Below are 12,832 nucleotides of genomic sequence, written 5' to 3' on the forward strand. Positions count from 1 at the left end.
GCCAGTCTCTGGGAATGTCCCCATATTCCCCCATCCTCCATTCAGAGCAGGAGCACCTTTTCTCTTTCCTTAGAAATATAGAGAAAGTGGGGAGAGAGCTCAGCCTGGGAGACAGACACGCCTGGCTTCTAAGAACGACAAAAAGCATAATAGTATCAAAGGCTAACATTTATTGAACACCTACTATGTGCTAGGCACTGTCCTAACCACTTGACACATACGAAACCTTTTTAATCCTCAGGACTCTCGAGGTAGGTTCTGCTAATTTGCCTCTTTTGACAAAGGAGGAAACTGAGGCCCAGAGAAGGGAGGTAACCTGCCCAAGCCCAGGTAGCCAGCAAGGGCCGTGACTCCACGGCACACTGGCCAGGTGTCCTTGGACAGGTCCCAGCCACTGCTCTGGGGGGTCTTTCCCCATCTGTTACCTTCAGGGCTCCACCTCGCAGTTTCCATGACGACTAAGACGTTCTCTGCACAGTCCCAGTACACAGTAGGCGCTTAGTAAATGAACAGCCCTTCTTTCCTCTTAACTCTGATGAGGGGATACCTGGGGAAGGGAGGGCACTTAGGCAGCATTCTCCCTCCGGCTTCTCCCCCAAGCCAGGAGGGAGCCACGCCCCACCCAACCCCTCTCTCTATGTAACCCCCAGAGCCAAGCGGTGCCCGTTCTCGGGGCAGTTTTCGTGATGTTGATCCTAATTCCCGCACCTCTGGGCGAAAGCTGCCCACCCCCTCGGGGAGGGATGCCGTCGGAGGGTCCGCTCGCGTGGCCCCACTCCTGGCCGCCCTGGGAGGGTGGGAGGTTTGGGAAAGGGGGTGAAGCAGGGGACGGACGTGCTTTGTCCTGGGGGTGCAGTCGTGCCCCGGGCGGCAGGGAGGGCGGGCTAGGAGGCCGGGGCCTCGTCGTCCGGGCGGTGGCCGGCGTAGAGGGCGGCCAGGGGCCGGAAGCGGGGCCCCCAGCCGCTGAGATAGGCGAAGTCCTGCTCGGAGCCCGACGAGCCGCCGCTGTGCAGCGAGCTGAGCGAGGCGGCCGGCGAGTCCGCGCCCTCGAAGGCGTAGGTCTGGAAGGCGTCGTAGGGCGGCACCGACGGGTCCCCATCTGCCAGCGCCACTTTGCGGCTGATGAAGTCCCTGAACACCGAGAAGTCCGGCTCCGGGCTCGGCGGCCCCTGCGGCAGCGAGTGGCGCTCCGAGGGCAGGCGCGCCTGCTGGGGGCTCCCCGCGCTCCCTGCGGAACCCTCGCCCCCGCCGCCGCCGCCGCCGCCGTCACCGCCGCCGCCGCCCTTGAGCTCGCCGAAGTCGTAGAGGCTCCGCAGCGCCGACATGTCGTAGGCCTCGGTGTCCTGCTCGCCGCCGCCCTCGTCGTTGTACTTGATGACGTTGTCCCGCATGTCCTCGTCCTCGTCCGAGCTCAGGTGGCTCTTGTGGTGGCGCCTGAGGGTGAGGATCAGCAGCACCAGCACTGCCGGGGAGAGAGAAGCGGGTGCCGGTGAGAGCCCAGCCCCACCCAGGGCGATCCCCGGAACCACCCTTCTCCTGATGCCCAGCAGAGCTGGTTCAGCCTAAAAGCTCATGCAGGTTTCCTAAATTTCTGTGCAAAAATACCTTTCTCACAGTTTGGACAGAGCTGGCTATCTGGAGAGGTAGTGAGCTGCCCATCTTGGGAGGTGTGCAAATCAAGGCTACACCACCACTGGGGGTGGGGACAGAGAGCTGGTGTTAAGAGATTTCATGTGTGTAATAGGGCTGCACCCAACCTCTGAGGTCTTCATCCTCAACTCTATGAAGATACATCCCCGTGAGGTCTCTGGGGGCTGGCGGGTGGAAAGAGGGTAGCTAAGGTTTGGGGGAATGAAATGTCCTTGGCCCTGACCTCTCTCTCACCCTTGTCCTTCTCTGTCCACTCCAGAGGCCCTGATCACGCTGTTAGCCCTTTGGGTCTCAGATCCAGGTATGTCCTGCAGGAGCCCTCATCTGAGAGCTCCAGGCCAGGTTCAGCACCATTACCTCCAAGTTTCCCTGGTGAGGGTTCCTCTCTATCGCCCTGCCTGGGTCCCTGGATCAGCAGCATCGGCACCTCCTGGGAACTTGTTAGAAAGGCACTTTCTTAGGCTGTGCCCTAGATCTACTGGGTCTGTTTCAATAAGGCTTCGAAGTCATGCCCAGGCAGCTCAGGTCTGAAAGCCACGGCTCCTTCATAGCACAGACCCTGCCATATGTTGGTCTCGTCTCACCTCAGATCCACACTCTGAACTGCCCTGGAGGACCCGGGGCATGGTCCCCTGGCGGGGTGCCTGGCACGCGGTAAGCATGAGGACTATGCTTGTTGAATGAATGACTGAATGAAGAACTAGATGGAGACCTGGGTGTTGCAAGGTGGAGAGAATGAATGAATCGTCCCTTCTTGGCTTTCTTCAGCTGTCAGAAAGGACTCCGCATGCCCTTCCTCCTCCCACCTCACTGATAACTTGTCTTCAACTTTCTAAGCAAGCTTCTCTTCTCCTCTACTCTCTGACTTCTTTTATTTAGAAAACATTTTTTTTGGGGGGGGGCTATGCCGTATGTGGGATCCTAGTTCCCTGACCAGTGATTGAACTTGCACCCCCTGCCTTGGAAGCAGAGTCCCAAACCACTGGACCACCAGGGGCAGGAAGTCCCCTCTCTGACTTCTTAACATCAGATGTCCCAGGACTCAGTCCTTGGTCCTTTATCCACATCCTCCTTCTTGGCGCTTTCCTTGCCTTGTGGCTTTAAATTCCAATTAGAGGCTGACAGCTCCCATACTTCAGCCTCCAGCCTGGACTTCTCCCTTGAAACTTAGATTGTCCATCCAGATTCCGCCCCAACAAGTCCCAGGGGGTGACCAGAAGAATCACAAACTTAACCTGTTGAAATTTAAAATAATAATATTTCCTCCTTCCCACCCTCTGTCTCTCCCCCTCAGCAACGGCAACCCCAACTTTCCAGTGACTCGAGGCTTTTTGCCTCTTTCATTTACTGATGAATCCCAGTGCCTAGAATAATTGAGCACATGGGGGTGGGGCTCATGGATGGATAAATTGGGAACTGATGAGCAAACAGAGAATTAGATGGATGGCTGGGTAAATGAATGGACAGAGATGCACTGGGTATCATGTCAGGCACTGGATTTTTCTTGCTGCTCCAACCAGCTCGGGCTAGGCCAGGGTCCAGAACCAGCTGCGAGGGCCATGGGGCAGGCTGCTGGCTCACGACCTAACAAGGTGGCCCATGACAGGGAAGGAGGGGGAAACCCGGGGACAGGTCGGGAGGGAGGAAAGGCGTCAGGAGAGAAGTGGGAAAGATGGATGGACGGCTTCCGGAGCCGGAGGCTGGAGCTGCGGAGGGCGATGCCCGTGAGAGCAGATGGTGGGGAGTGCAGGCGGCGGGCGACAGATGTGCCAGGCCTGATCAGCGATTCCGCCCGTCACCTTTACAGCACTGATGTGCACTTTCTTCGTTTGTGGGCAATTAGGCAGAAATTTGTTTGCACTGCCTCGGAAAATGAAACCGCTGTAAAGTGCACCCTCTGGAAAAAGGTTTCTGAGCCATGGGCTAAGGAGGGGAGAGAGAGGGGTGGTGGGGAGCCTCCTAGCTAGGAGGGGCCTGCCCAGGTCCTCTGCAGGTCCCAGGGGTGGGTGGCGAGGCATAGGAGGCAGCTGAATCTCCCAGGGAACCAAGCAAACCTGGGATCTGCCATCTGGCCCTTCCTTGAGCGCCTCCAGCTTTGGCTGTTCTGTGAAGTCCAGAGGTCAGGGCTGAGGTGAAGCCCTTCTTCGACAGCGAGAGGCAGCACTGTGGCCACTGGGTCCAGTCGAGCTCCTGAAACTGGACCTCTTCCTTGGGGATACTTAGGGGGTTCAAGCGGCTGCTGGTGCAACTGATACCAGAGTAGATTTTGCCCCCTCTGAATACCTTAAGATTTTACCCCAGCTGCCCCAAGATTTTGCCCCCAGTTAAAATTCCTAGCAGTGAAAAAAAGTGAAATTATTAGTTGCTCAGTCGTGTCTGACTCTTTGCGATCCTGTAGACAGCAGCCTGCCAGGTTCCTCTGTCCATGGGATTCTCCAGGCAAGAATACTGGAGTGAGTAGCCATTTCCTTCTCCAGGGGAGTTTCCTGAGCTAGGGATCCAACCTGGTCTCCTTCATTGCAGGCGGATTCTTTACCTTCTGAGCCATCAGGGAAACCCAGATTTCCCAGAAGGTGGGGTACTTAAAGGAACAGAAAACATAGGCTGAAAAGACCTGATTTCAAGGAAGACCGAGTTAGAAGACTAGTTGGGTCCCCTTCGGCAAGCCACTTAACCTCTCCAAGCCTCAGTTTTGTCATCTGAAAAATGGGGTTGATACTCTGGCTGCATGGTTGTAAGGTTCACAAGAGCCCTTTTTACTAAAAGTCCTACATAGAGAATAAAATAGGACGATAGACATGAGAGAACTTTAAAACACAGGCTTGGCTTTTAAAAATTAGGGGAGACTTCGGGCCATGTAGAGCCAGCTGAACTTAGTCTCCACTGGGTGCTGACCCCTTCTGAAGCTGGCAAAGCGGCTGCTGGGTACTTAGGAGATTTCTTATAAGAGCTGCAGCTTAGAGCTTGGAGCTCAGGCAGTTGGTTCAAGATGGAAGAGTAGAAAGACACGCCCCCATCTCCTGCGGGAGCACCAAAATCGCAGCTAGCTATTGAACAACCATCGACTGGAGGATGCTGAAACCCACTGAAAAAATCCAAAGACAAAGGAGAAGCTGCAGTGGGATGGCAGGAGGGGCCCAATCATGATAAAATCAAATCCCAAACCTGCCAGATGGACACCCTGCAAACTACAGAACCAAAGAAGTTCGCCACCTGTAGTGAAGGCTCTGAGTACCACGTCAGGCTTCCCAGCCTGGGGATCTTGGGAAGAACTTGGAGCTCCATCAAGCCAGCCCTTCCTTGTGCGCACAGGAAAGTCAGACCCCCACGGGGGCCACTGGGGAAGGAAATCCAGGGCCCGAGGACGGGTCCCAATCAGGCGGACTCACCGACCAGGATGAGGACACAGACCAGGAGGGCAATGAGGGCGCCTGGGCTGAGGGAGGCGGCCATGACGAAGGCCGTGGTGTTGCAGGACTGGATGGCGCCCGAGCTGTCGCAGCCGCAGATGCGGATGGTCAGTGTCCCTGTGCTGCTCAGCGTGGGCGGCCCGCTGTCCACCACCAGGATGGGCAGGAAGAACACGTCCTGCTCCTGCCGGTTGAAGCCCATGTGCTGCGTGTGCACCGCGGCTGTGTTGTCTGCTCCGGAGAAAGCGAGGGGCGAGTGACTTGGGGTCAGCCGTGCCTGTCCCAGCCCCTCCTGAGTCCACTTTGGGATCTGCCTCACTCTGCCCCCAGCTACCGCCTCCCAGCGGACCTGATCTCCCCCCAATTCTGCCCCCCAGCTGCCTGAAGGTCCTGTCCCCAGCCCTTGAGCCTTCACTTCTGTCCTTAGCTGTTCTAAGTTTCTCTTCCCAGCTGTCTCAAAGTTTTGCTTTCAGCTATTTCAAGATTCTGTCCCCAGCTGGGCCAAGGTGCTGTCCCCAGTTATTCCAAAATTCTGTCCCCAGCTGGGCCAAGGTCCTGTCCCTGGCTATGTCAGCGTTTTTTGTTTTTTTTTTTGCCATGTGTCTCAACAGCCTTTTGTTGTTGTTCCAGATTCTACCCCAGCTGTCAAATGCATCCTGACCCTGGGGTCCTGTGGTCTTGGGGTTGTGGCTTTCTGAGCTCTGACAACTTCTGGGTCATCAGAGAAGACTGGAAAGTCCAACTGGCACCTGCCTTTGGCTGAGGGAGCTTGCTGTCAGGGGTCTCTTTAAGAGCTGAGCCTGGAGAGCTTGGGACATAGCCTTGGGGCCTGAAAAGGATGCCCCAGGGCACTGAGGTCTCCTCACCCGTCTCTTTCCTTCGGATGCAGGCGGCCAGAGGAGACGGTGAACACATGAGTCATACTCATCACACTGCTGCAGGCTGGCGCCTGGAGTGCCCACCAGGACTCGGGGGCGGGTGGAGAACGTGTAGACGTGCCCACTTCCCCTGGCCTCCTGACTCCTCCACCCCTCCCCTGTGTGGGCCAGGCTATCACGGACTGCCCCCACCCCGGCCCCCCATCATTTTGGTGAGTACTCAGAGCCCACCCTTGACAGCCAGCCCCACAATGGGGGCCTCACTTCCTGCGAGGGGCTCAGGCTTCCTTCCTGAGTCCTTCTCTCTGTTCACAGGCTTCAGGTAGGTCTCTCTGACCTCAGATTTTGGCAGCCCGGGCCCCTTACTCAGCTTTGTGTCCCCAGTTAACTCAGCCCCTTCCCTGGCCCCCATTTGGTGTTCCTGTCCTGGCCTTTCCCATCATGGACATAAAACAGGAACCAAGAGCCCTCGGAAGGGCCGACTTGTGGTCTTGGGCACACCTGTGAAGTAGCCTGGAGGTCCGACTGAAACAAGACTGGTCATGAGTTGAAGCTCATGTGATGGCCACACAGGAGTTCGTTGTGTGATTCTTTCTACTTTTATACATATTGGAAAGTTTTCATTAAAATGTTGATAACTAAGGCTGAGTCGGTCATGTACTAGTTAGGGAAACTCATTTAGCTTCTCGGGACCTCGGTTTCCTCATCTGAAATGGAGGAAAACAGCATCTCGCAGGTGTGAGGATGAAATGGTGTAGTTCACCCATGCCCCGCAGAATAGCTCCCGCAAAGCAGAAACTCTCCATGAAGGCTGGTTGTAAATTTTTTCTTGCCCCAACCCCCACACGCCGTACCCCACGCCCGCTCTCTGTTGAGGCTGCCCTGACTTTATTCACCGAGTTCCCGCTAGCTGGAACGCCCTCTCCACCTTCTTGCTTGGGCAAATTCCTCATCCGTCATGCTCCAGCTAAATGTCACCTCCTTTCTGTGGCCTCCTTTCTCCGCTTCTCTGGGAAGGAAGGATTTATGGTTTCCCCCACCCTGCTCTGACTATGCAGGTGCCACGCACACTTCTGTTATAGCACTTGTCATACTGCGTTAAGGTAGCGTGTGCCTGTCTCTTCCCTGGCAGTGAGCCAGCCTGAAAGAATGATGCCTGAATGAGCCACATCTTTTAGGGGTAGCTGGTGGTTCTGGGTCAGCTCCTCAAGCTCTGGCTTGAACTCCAGCCTCCTGTCAAAGGGCAGTCAAGCCAGCTGTGACAACATCTGCCTTCCCCTGAGGATGAAAGGCTGAAGAGCAAGATGAGGGGTGAAAGGATGGGACTCCTTTGCACTGAGTGCGTATTCTTTAACGCATCAAGGACTGGGTGGAAATGCTTAATCCTCACAAACATCAAGAGTTGTAACATTATTCCCATTTTAAATACGTGCAAGTTGAGGTTCAGAGAGAAGGGATTTGTCTGAATTTACTCTGTTAATTGGTGGCATAGCTATCTTTTCCATCCACCCATCTTATCATCAATCCATCCATCCAACTATCTGTCTTCCATTCATCTGTCCACCCATCCTCCATCCATCCATCCATCTATCCTTCCACCATCCATTCATCTATCCTTCCATCCATGCATCCAATAAATCTTTATTGAGTACCTACTGTGTGCTTGGCACCATGCTAGTCATAGGAGGGAAATAATGAAGACCTAAATCAACCATAGTCTTGGATCTGGTCTTAACGTGATAATGGGGGAGAGACAAATGTTAATCAAATAAACCCACAGTTTAGTCTACAACTGCAAACCATGAGGAGTGCTAAGGAGGAAAAGTATAGGAAGAGCATTTACCAGAAGATCTGACCCAGTCTGGGAGGTCAGGGAGAACTCTTTGGGTGAAGACATTATATTATTGCTGAACCCTGGACAATGAGTTCTAGGAGAGGGAATAGCCCATACAAAAGTCCTGTGGTTGGAAGAGGCAGAGGAACTCGAGGAGCTGAGAGCAATCTTTTGTGGCTGGAGGGATTGGGTGATGATCAGAGCAAGTCAAGAAGAGGCTGGAGAGGGAGGCAGAGGCTCATTATAGAAAAGCTTAGAGGCCATGGTAAGGAATTGCGTTATTTTCTTAAAGGCAATAGGAAGCCACTGATTGGTGGGCAAAGAAGCAACCTAGTGACATATCATCCCTCCATTCAACAACAAATAAGAATTAAACACCCTCTTTAGGTCAGGATAAGCCTTTCCTGGTGGCTCAGTGGTAAAGAATCTGCCTGCCGATGCAGGAGATGCTGGTTTGACCCTTGGGACGGGGAGATCCCCTGGAGAAGGAAATGGCAACCCACTCCAGTATTCTTGCCTAGGAAACCCCATGGACAGAGGAGCCTGGTGGACTACAGTCCATGGGGTCGCAAGAGCTGGACACGACTTAGCAACTAAACAACAACAAGAGGTCAGGATTAGTCTAGCCCCTGAGGAAAGGGCAGTGAACGAGACAGACATAGGCCCTGCCATCTCAGAGCCCACCTTCTAAGCAAGGGTGCTTAGCATCTAGAACACAACTGTGGGTGCAGAAGACCAGTTAGAAAGCTGTTGTATGTTTTAGATGTGAAATAATAGTGGTTGTGGAGGCCCTGAGAAGTAGACAGATTTGAAAAATGACTGGCTGGCTCTGGCTCAGCCTCAAATCCCCAAGTAAGAACAGAGGAGGAGAAAGGGGATATTTGTTTCTCAGGGCTGCTGTCTTTGACCACGGGAGCCATATGTTTCTGGAGCTCTGGTCCCTGCTACCGTTTCATTCCATAGGAGGAAATCCCTGAGCCTCGTGCCCATCCCTCTTCACTCCTCTCCTGGCAGCAGCTGGCTTCATCTGGGGAAGCCGTTGGCCACCCCAGACCCCGACCCCACCCTTCTAGGCGGGATCTGTGCCCAGCACTGCATCCATCCATCTGGCCTGACATACATCAGTGTCAATCCCTGGCTGCAAAAGCAATATTTATAAATCACGTTTCCAAACTGGCTACAAATTTGTACAAAGAAACAGATGGGTTGGGGTAGCCGTTTGTCAACTGGGATATTTATACGGTGAGGAGGAGGGGGCTTGGCACACTGTGGGGAGGAGCTGCGGGGCTGGAAGGAGGAGCCCTCGCCTGCCTATGCTGACCTCAGCATGCTGCTCGGACCAGGGGGTCACACGGGATGGGACCCCTGGTGGCCAACCCAGCCTCCGGCCCCCGGATCACAGAGGGGTAGCTGGGGCATAACCTCAAGCCCCTTGGGTTGGAAAGATCTGTGAACCTGGCGAGGTCAAGGGGTCAAGCCAGGGCTCCTTGTGTCTCCTATGCCCAGCTCAGGATTCCACAGCAATGATGAGCAGGCAGGGCAGTACTGGTGGTGAAAGTGTTAAAATATCGAACTACTTCTGAAAGGTTTAAATAGCCGTGACTCTGAGTCCCCCGATTCCTGCCCTGTTGCCTCGGCCTCTCCCTCAAGCACACCCCCAACTTTTCCTTTTTTAAAAAACTATTTATTTATCTTGGCTGTGCCTGCTCAGGCTCCTCACTGCAGCGGCTTGTCTTGTCGCGGAGCACAAGCGCCAGGGCTTCAGCAGTCGCCGCTCACGGGCGCAGCAGCTGCGGTTCCTGGGCTCCAGAACGCAGGCTCGATAGCTGTGATGCCTGGACCCACTTGCTCCACGGCATGTGGGATCCTTCTGGACCACAGATCAAACCCCTGTCTCCTACCTTGGCAGGCAGATTCTTTACTGCTGAGCCACCAGCACACCCCCACTTTAATACAGTCAAGTCATTGATGGGTTAAAGCCTGGCTCCGCAGAGGCCCCAGGGTCCTATTCCAGGTTTATGATCAGTGTCCTGACTGGTTATCTGAGCTACACTGGTTGTTAAATCCATTTAGGACTCCTGGAAATACACGTGGGTCTGGCTTCAGAGGTCACTTGAGGCACTGAGGGAAGGGATGTCAAAGTCTTGGGTTGGGTCGGGGGGAGTGAACCCAGACCCGTTCCAGGTTCAAAAGGAACTCACATCATCTGACCTCAGTGCCTCCCTGACTACATGTCCTCCAGTCCTGTCACTCACTCACCCCAACTATGAAGGTCTTGAACATTGCAAGCCTGTTCCTGCCTCAGGGCCTTTGCACTTGCTGTCTCTGGGGCTTGGATCATTCTTTGTGCAGTTATCTGCCTGGCTCACCTCTGACTTCCTTTAGATCCCTCCTCACTACCGACTCCTTCCCAGAGGCCTTCCTAAGCCACCTTATTAAAGTAGCTTCTACGCTTGTGCTGTGCTATGCTCAGTGGCTTCAGTCGTGTCTGACTCTTGATGACCCCATGGACTATAGCCCGCCAGGCTCCTCTGTCCATGGGGATTCTCCAGGCAAGAATACAGGAGTGGGTTGCCATTCCCTCCTCCAGGGGGTCTTCCAGACCCAGAGATCGAACCTGGGTCTCCTGCACTGGCAGGCAGGTTCTTTACCACTAGCGCTACCTGGGAAGCCCAGCTTCTACTCTTATATTTCCTCCTGTTTTGTCTAACATGTGTATGTGAATACCTACTATGTGCCAGGCACCGAGGGTCCAGCACTGAATCGAAGTCCAAACTCTTGTGAAGATTGCATTATTTCTCCTTGCTGGCTACTTACCACCCTCATCATATTATTTGTTTGTTTAATTTCTATTTTCCCTCCTTATAATGTAAACTCCATGAAGGCAGGGATTTTGTCTCATGTGCTGCTGCGTTTTTAGGACCTACCTAGAACAGTGCCTGGCATATAGACATATTTTCAATAAATATTCAAGAAATAGTTGCTGAATGAAGGAGATGCCATGTTCTAGGTACTGACAATACACTTCGGTAGGCCACATTTCACTGGGACCACCTAGCTGCCTGGCAGGCATTTTCAGTCCCATTTTACAGATGGTGAAACTGAGGCAGACCTCAGGGTTGCACAGGAAGTCATGAACTGAGACTGAACTGAGACTCAGGTCCCTCACTCCCAGGGTGTTGATCCCACTCCCCCAGTCCACCCCTTAAAGATTCAGACTTCAACTTCTTGATGAAGGTGAACCTGCAGGGGTGGGTTTCACAAATGGGATCAGTTCAGGCTGGGTGGGGCAGTTTGCTCGCAAGGTAGGGAGAAGGAAGCACATTGGAACTGAGATACATGTGGGTTTGAATCCCAGCCTCACATTGACTCCCTATATGACCCTGAGTGAGTCCGTTGTCCTCTTAAAGTCTCAGTTTCATCACCTGCAAAATGAGGGGACGGGTAAGAAAAGCTGCCTCCCAAGTGGCCATGAGGATGCAAAGAGAAACGTGAGTGGGCTAAAGCACTTTTTTGCCGGCTGTGCTGTCTTCGCTGCGGCACGTTGGCTTTCTCTAGCTGCAGTGGCCCACGGGCTCAGTAGTTGCAGCGCGTGGGCTTAGTTGCCCCTCGGCATGTGGGGTTTTGGACATCCAACAGGGGCAGAACCTGCGCCCCCTTAATCGGAAGGTGGATTGTCAACCACTGGACAAACAGGGAAGTCCCAAGGGACAAAGCACTTTTAAAACAAAAGGGTGGGAGTTGTGTGTGGGTGTGTGTCAGTTGCTCGGTTGTGTCCGACTCTTTGTCACCCCATGGACTGTAGCTCGCCAGGCTTCTCTGTCCGTTGGATTCTCCAGGCAGGAATACTGGAGTGGGGTGCCATTCCTTTCCCCAGGGGATCTTCCTCACCCAAGATCGAACCCAGGTCTCCTGTATTACAGGCAGATTCTTTACCGTCTGAGCCACCCGGGATCCCTGGCTTATTCCAACCTTCACTTAGATCATGGGCTCCTTTCACCCTGGAGCCGCTCCCACTCTTCAGGTATTCCCTCTCTGTGTCTTTCTATCTACCCCTGTTACCCTGGAGCTGGCCCCTCCACTCCATCAACCCAGCTCTTGCTTGTTCTTCAGTCTGGCCAGCAGGCTTGGTAAGGGCTCCAGGGTGGCGCAGACATTGTGTGTGATCTCGGACCCATCACTGGCCCTCTAGGGGCCTCCATAACATGGGAAGGGGACAGGGAGGCTAGGCTCCTCCCTCCACGAGTCCTAGGATTTGGTGGTTCTTCAGAGGTCACTCACCTTGGATGTCGAGCAAGGAGAAATGGGGGTTGCTGGGAGCTTCCGGCACCAGGCGGAAATAGAAGCGATGCCCACTCTGGGGCTCGTCTCTGTCCACCACGCTGATGGTCTGGATGAGCTGAAGGGTGAGGAGGGGGCAGGGGACTGAGGTGAGGCCGAGCCCACGCCGGGCCTGAACAGAGGTTGCCCCAGCAACCAACTTGGTAGCAACCCCCAGCCCCCAGCCCCTCAGTGGTACCTGGCCTGGCTTGGCATCCTCACACACGGCTGCCTCGTAGGGTGTGGCCAGCTCTGGGGGATTGTCGTTCACATCCAGGATGCGGATCCTTAGGGATGCCCGGGACAGCTGGGCGTGATTGTCTGTAACAAGAGCACAGCAGCAGGGTGGGAGGCTTCAAGTGTGAGATCTAGGCAGCCCCCATCTCCTGCTAGAACATTAGGCAGTGGGGTCGCATCGAGAGATCTGTGTGTTGATCAAGCTAGACATTGGGCTAAATGGGTCAGCATCAGCATATCCGTGTCGTCATCATTATCGCCACCATTCGATTATCACTGTAACCATCACCATTACGTTGCTATAATCAGCAGTCCCGCCCCGTCACCAACGCCATCACCCTCTCCACTGTCACTACTACTGCCGTCACCATCACCAGCAGCACTGCCACCCCCACCAGCATAACTATCAGTGCCACCATGCCATCCTCCCTGCTCTCACCATCACCCATGCCACCCCAGCTCCTCTGTCACCATCTCCATCAGCATGAGAATGATCACCAGCG

General features: G+C 54.3%; 1 protein-coding gene across 1 annotated transcript in view; it reads right to left on the reverse strand.

Moving 5' to 3' along the window:
* Positions 1-884: 884 nt before the first annotated feature.
* CDH22 (cadherin 22) overlaps positions 885-12,832 on the reverse strand; it is an 82,874-nt gene continuing 70,926 nt past the window's right edge. Inside the window, exons 8-11 of the mRNA XM_068987664.1 lie at positions 12,292-12,413; positions 12,054-12,171; positions 5,040-5,291; positions 885-1,462 (exon numbers count right to left, since the gene is read on the reverse strand). Of these exons, the coding sequence (XP_068843765.1) occupies positions 885-1,462; positions 5,040-5,291; positions 12,054-12,171; positions 12,292-12,413 (1,070 nt within the window). The remainder of the gene's footprint in view (positions 1,463-5,039; positions 5,292-12,053; positions 12,172-12,291; positions 12,414-12,832) is intronic.

Source organism: Capricornis sumatraensis, chromosome 15 (assembly GCF_032405125.1).
Source record: "Capricornis sumatraensis isolate serow.1 chromosome 15, serow.2, whole genome shotgun sequence".
NCBI classification, from domain to species: domain Eukaryota; kingdom Metazoa; phylum Chordata; class Mammalia; order Artiodactyla; family Bovidae; genus Capricornis; species Capricornis sumatraensis.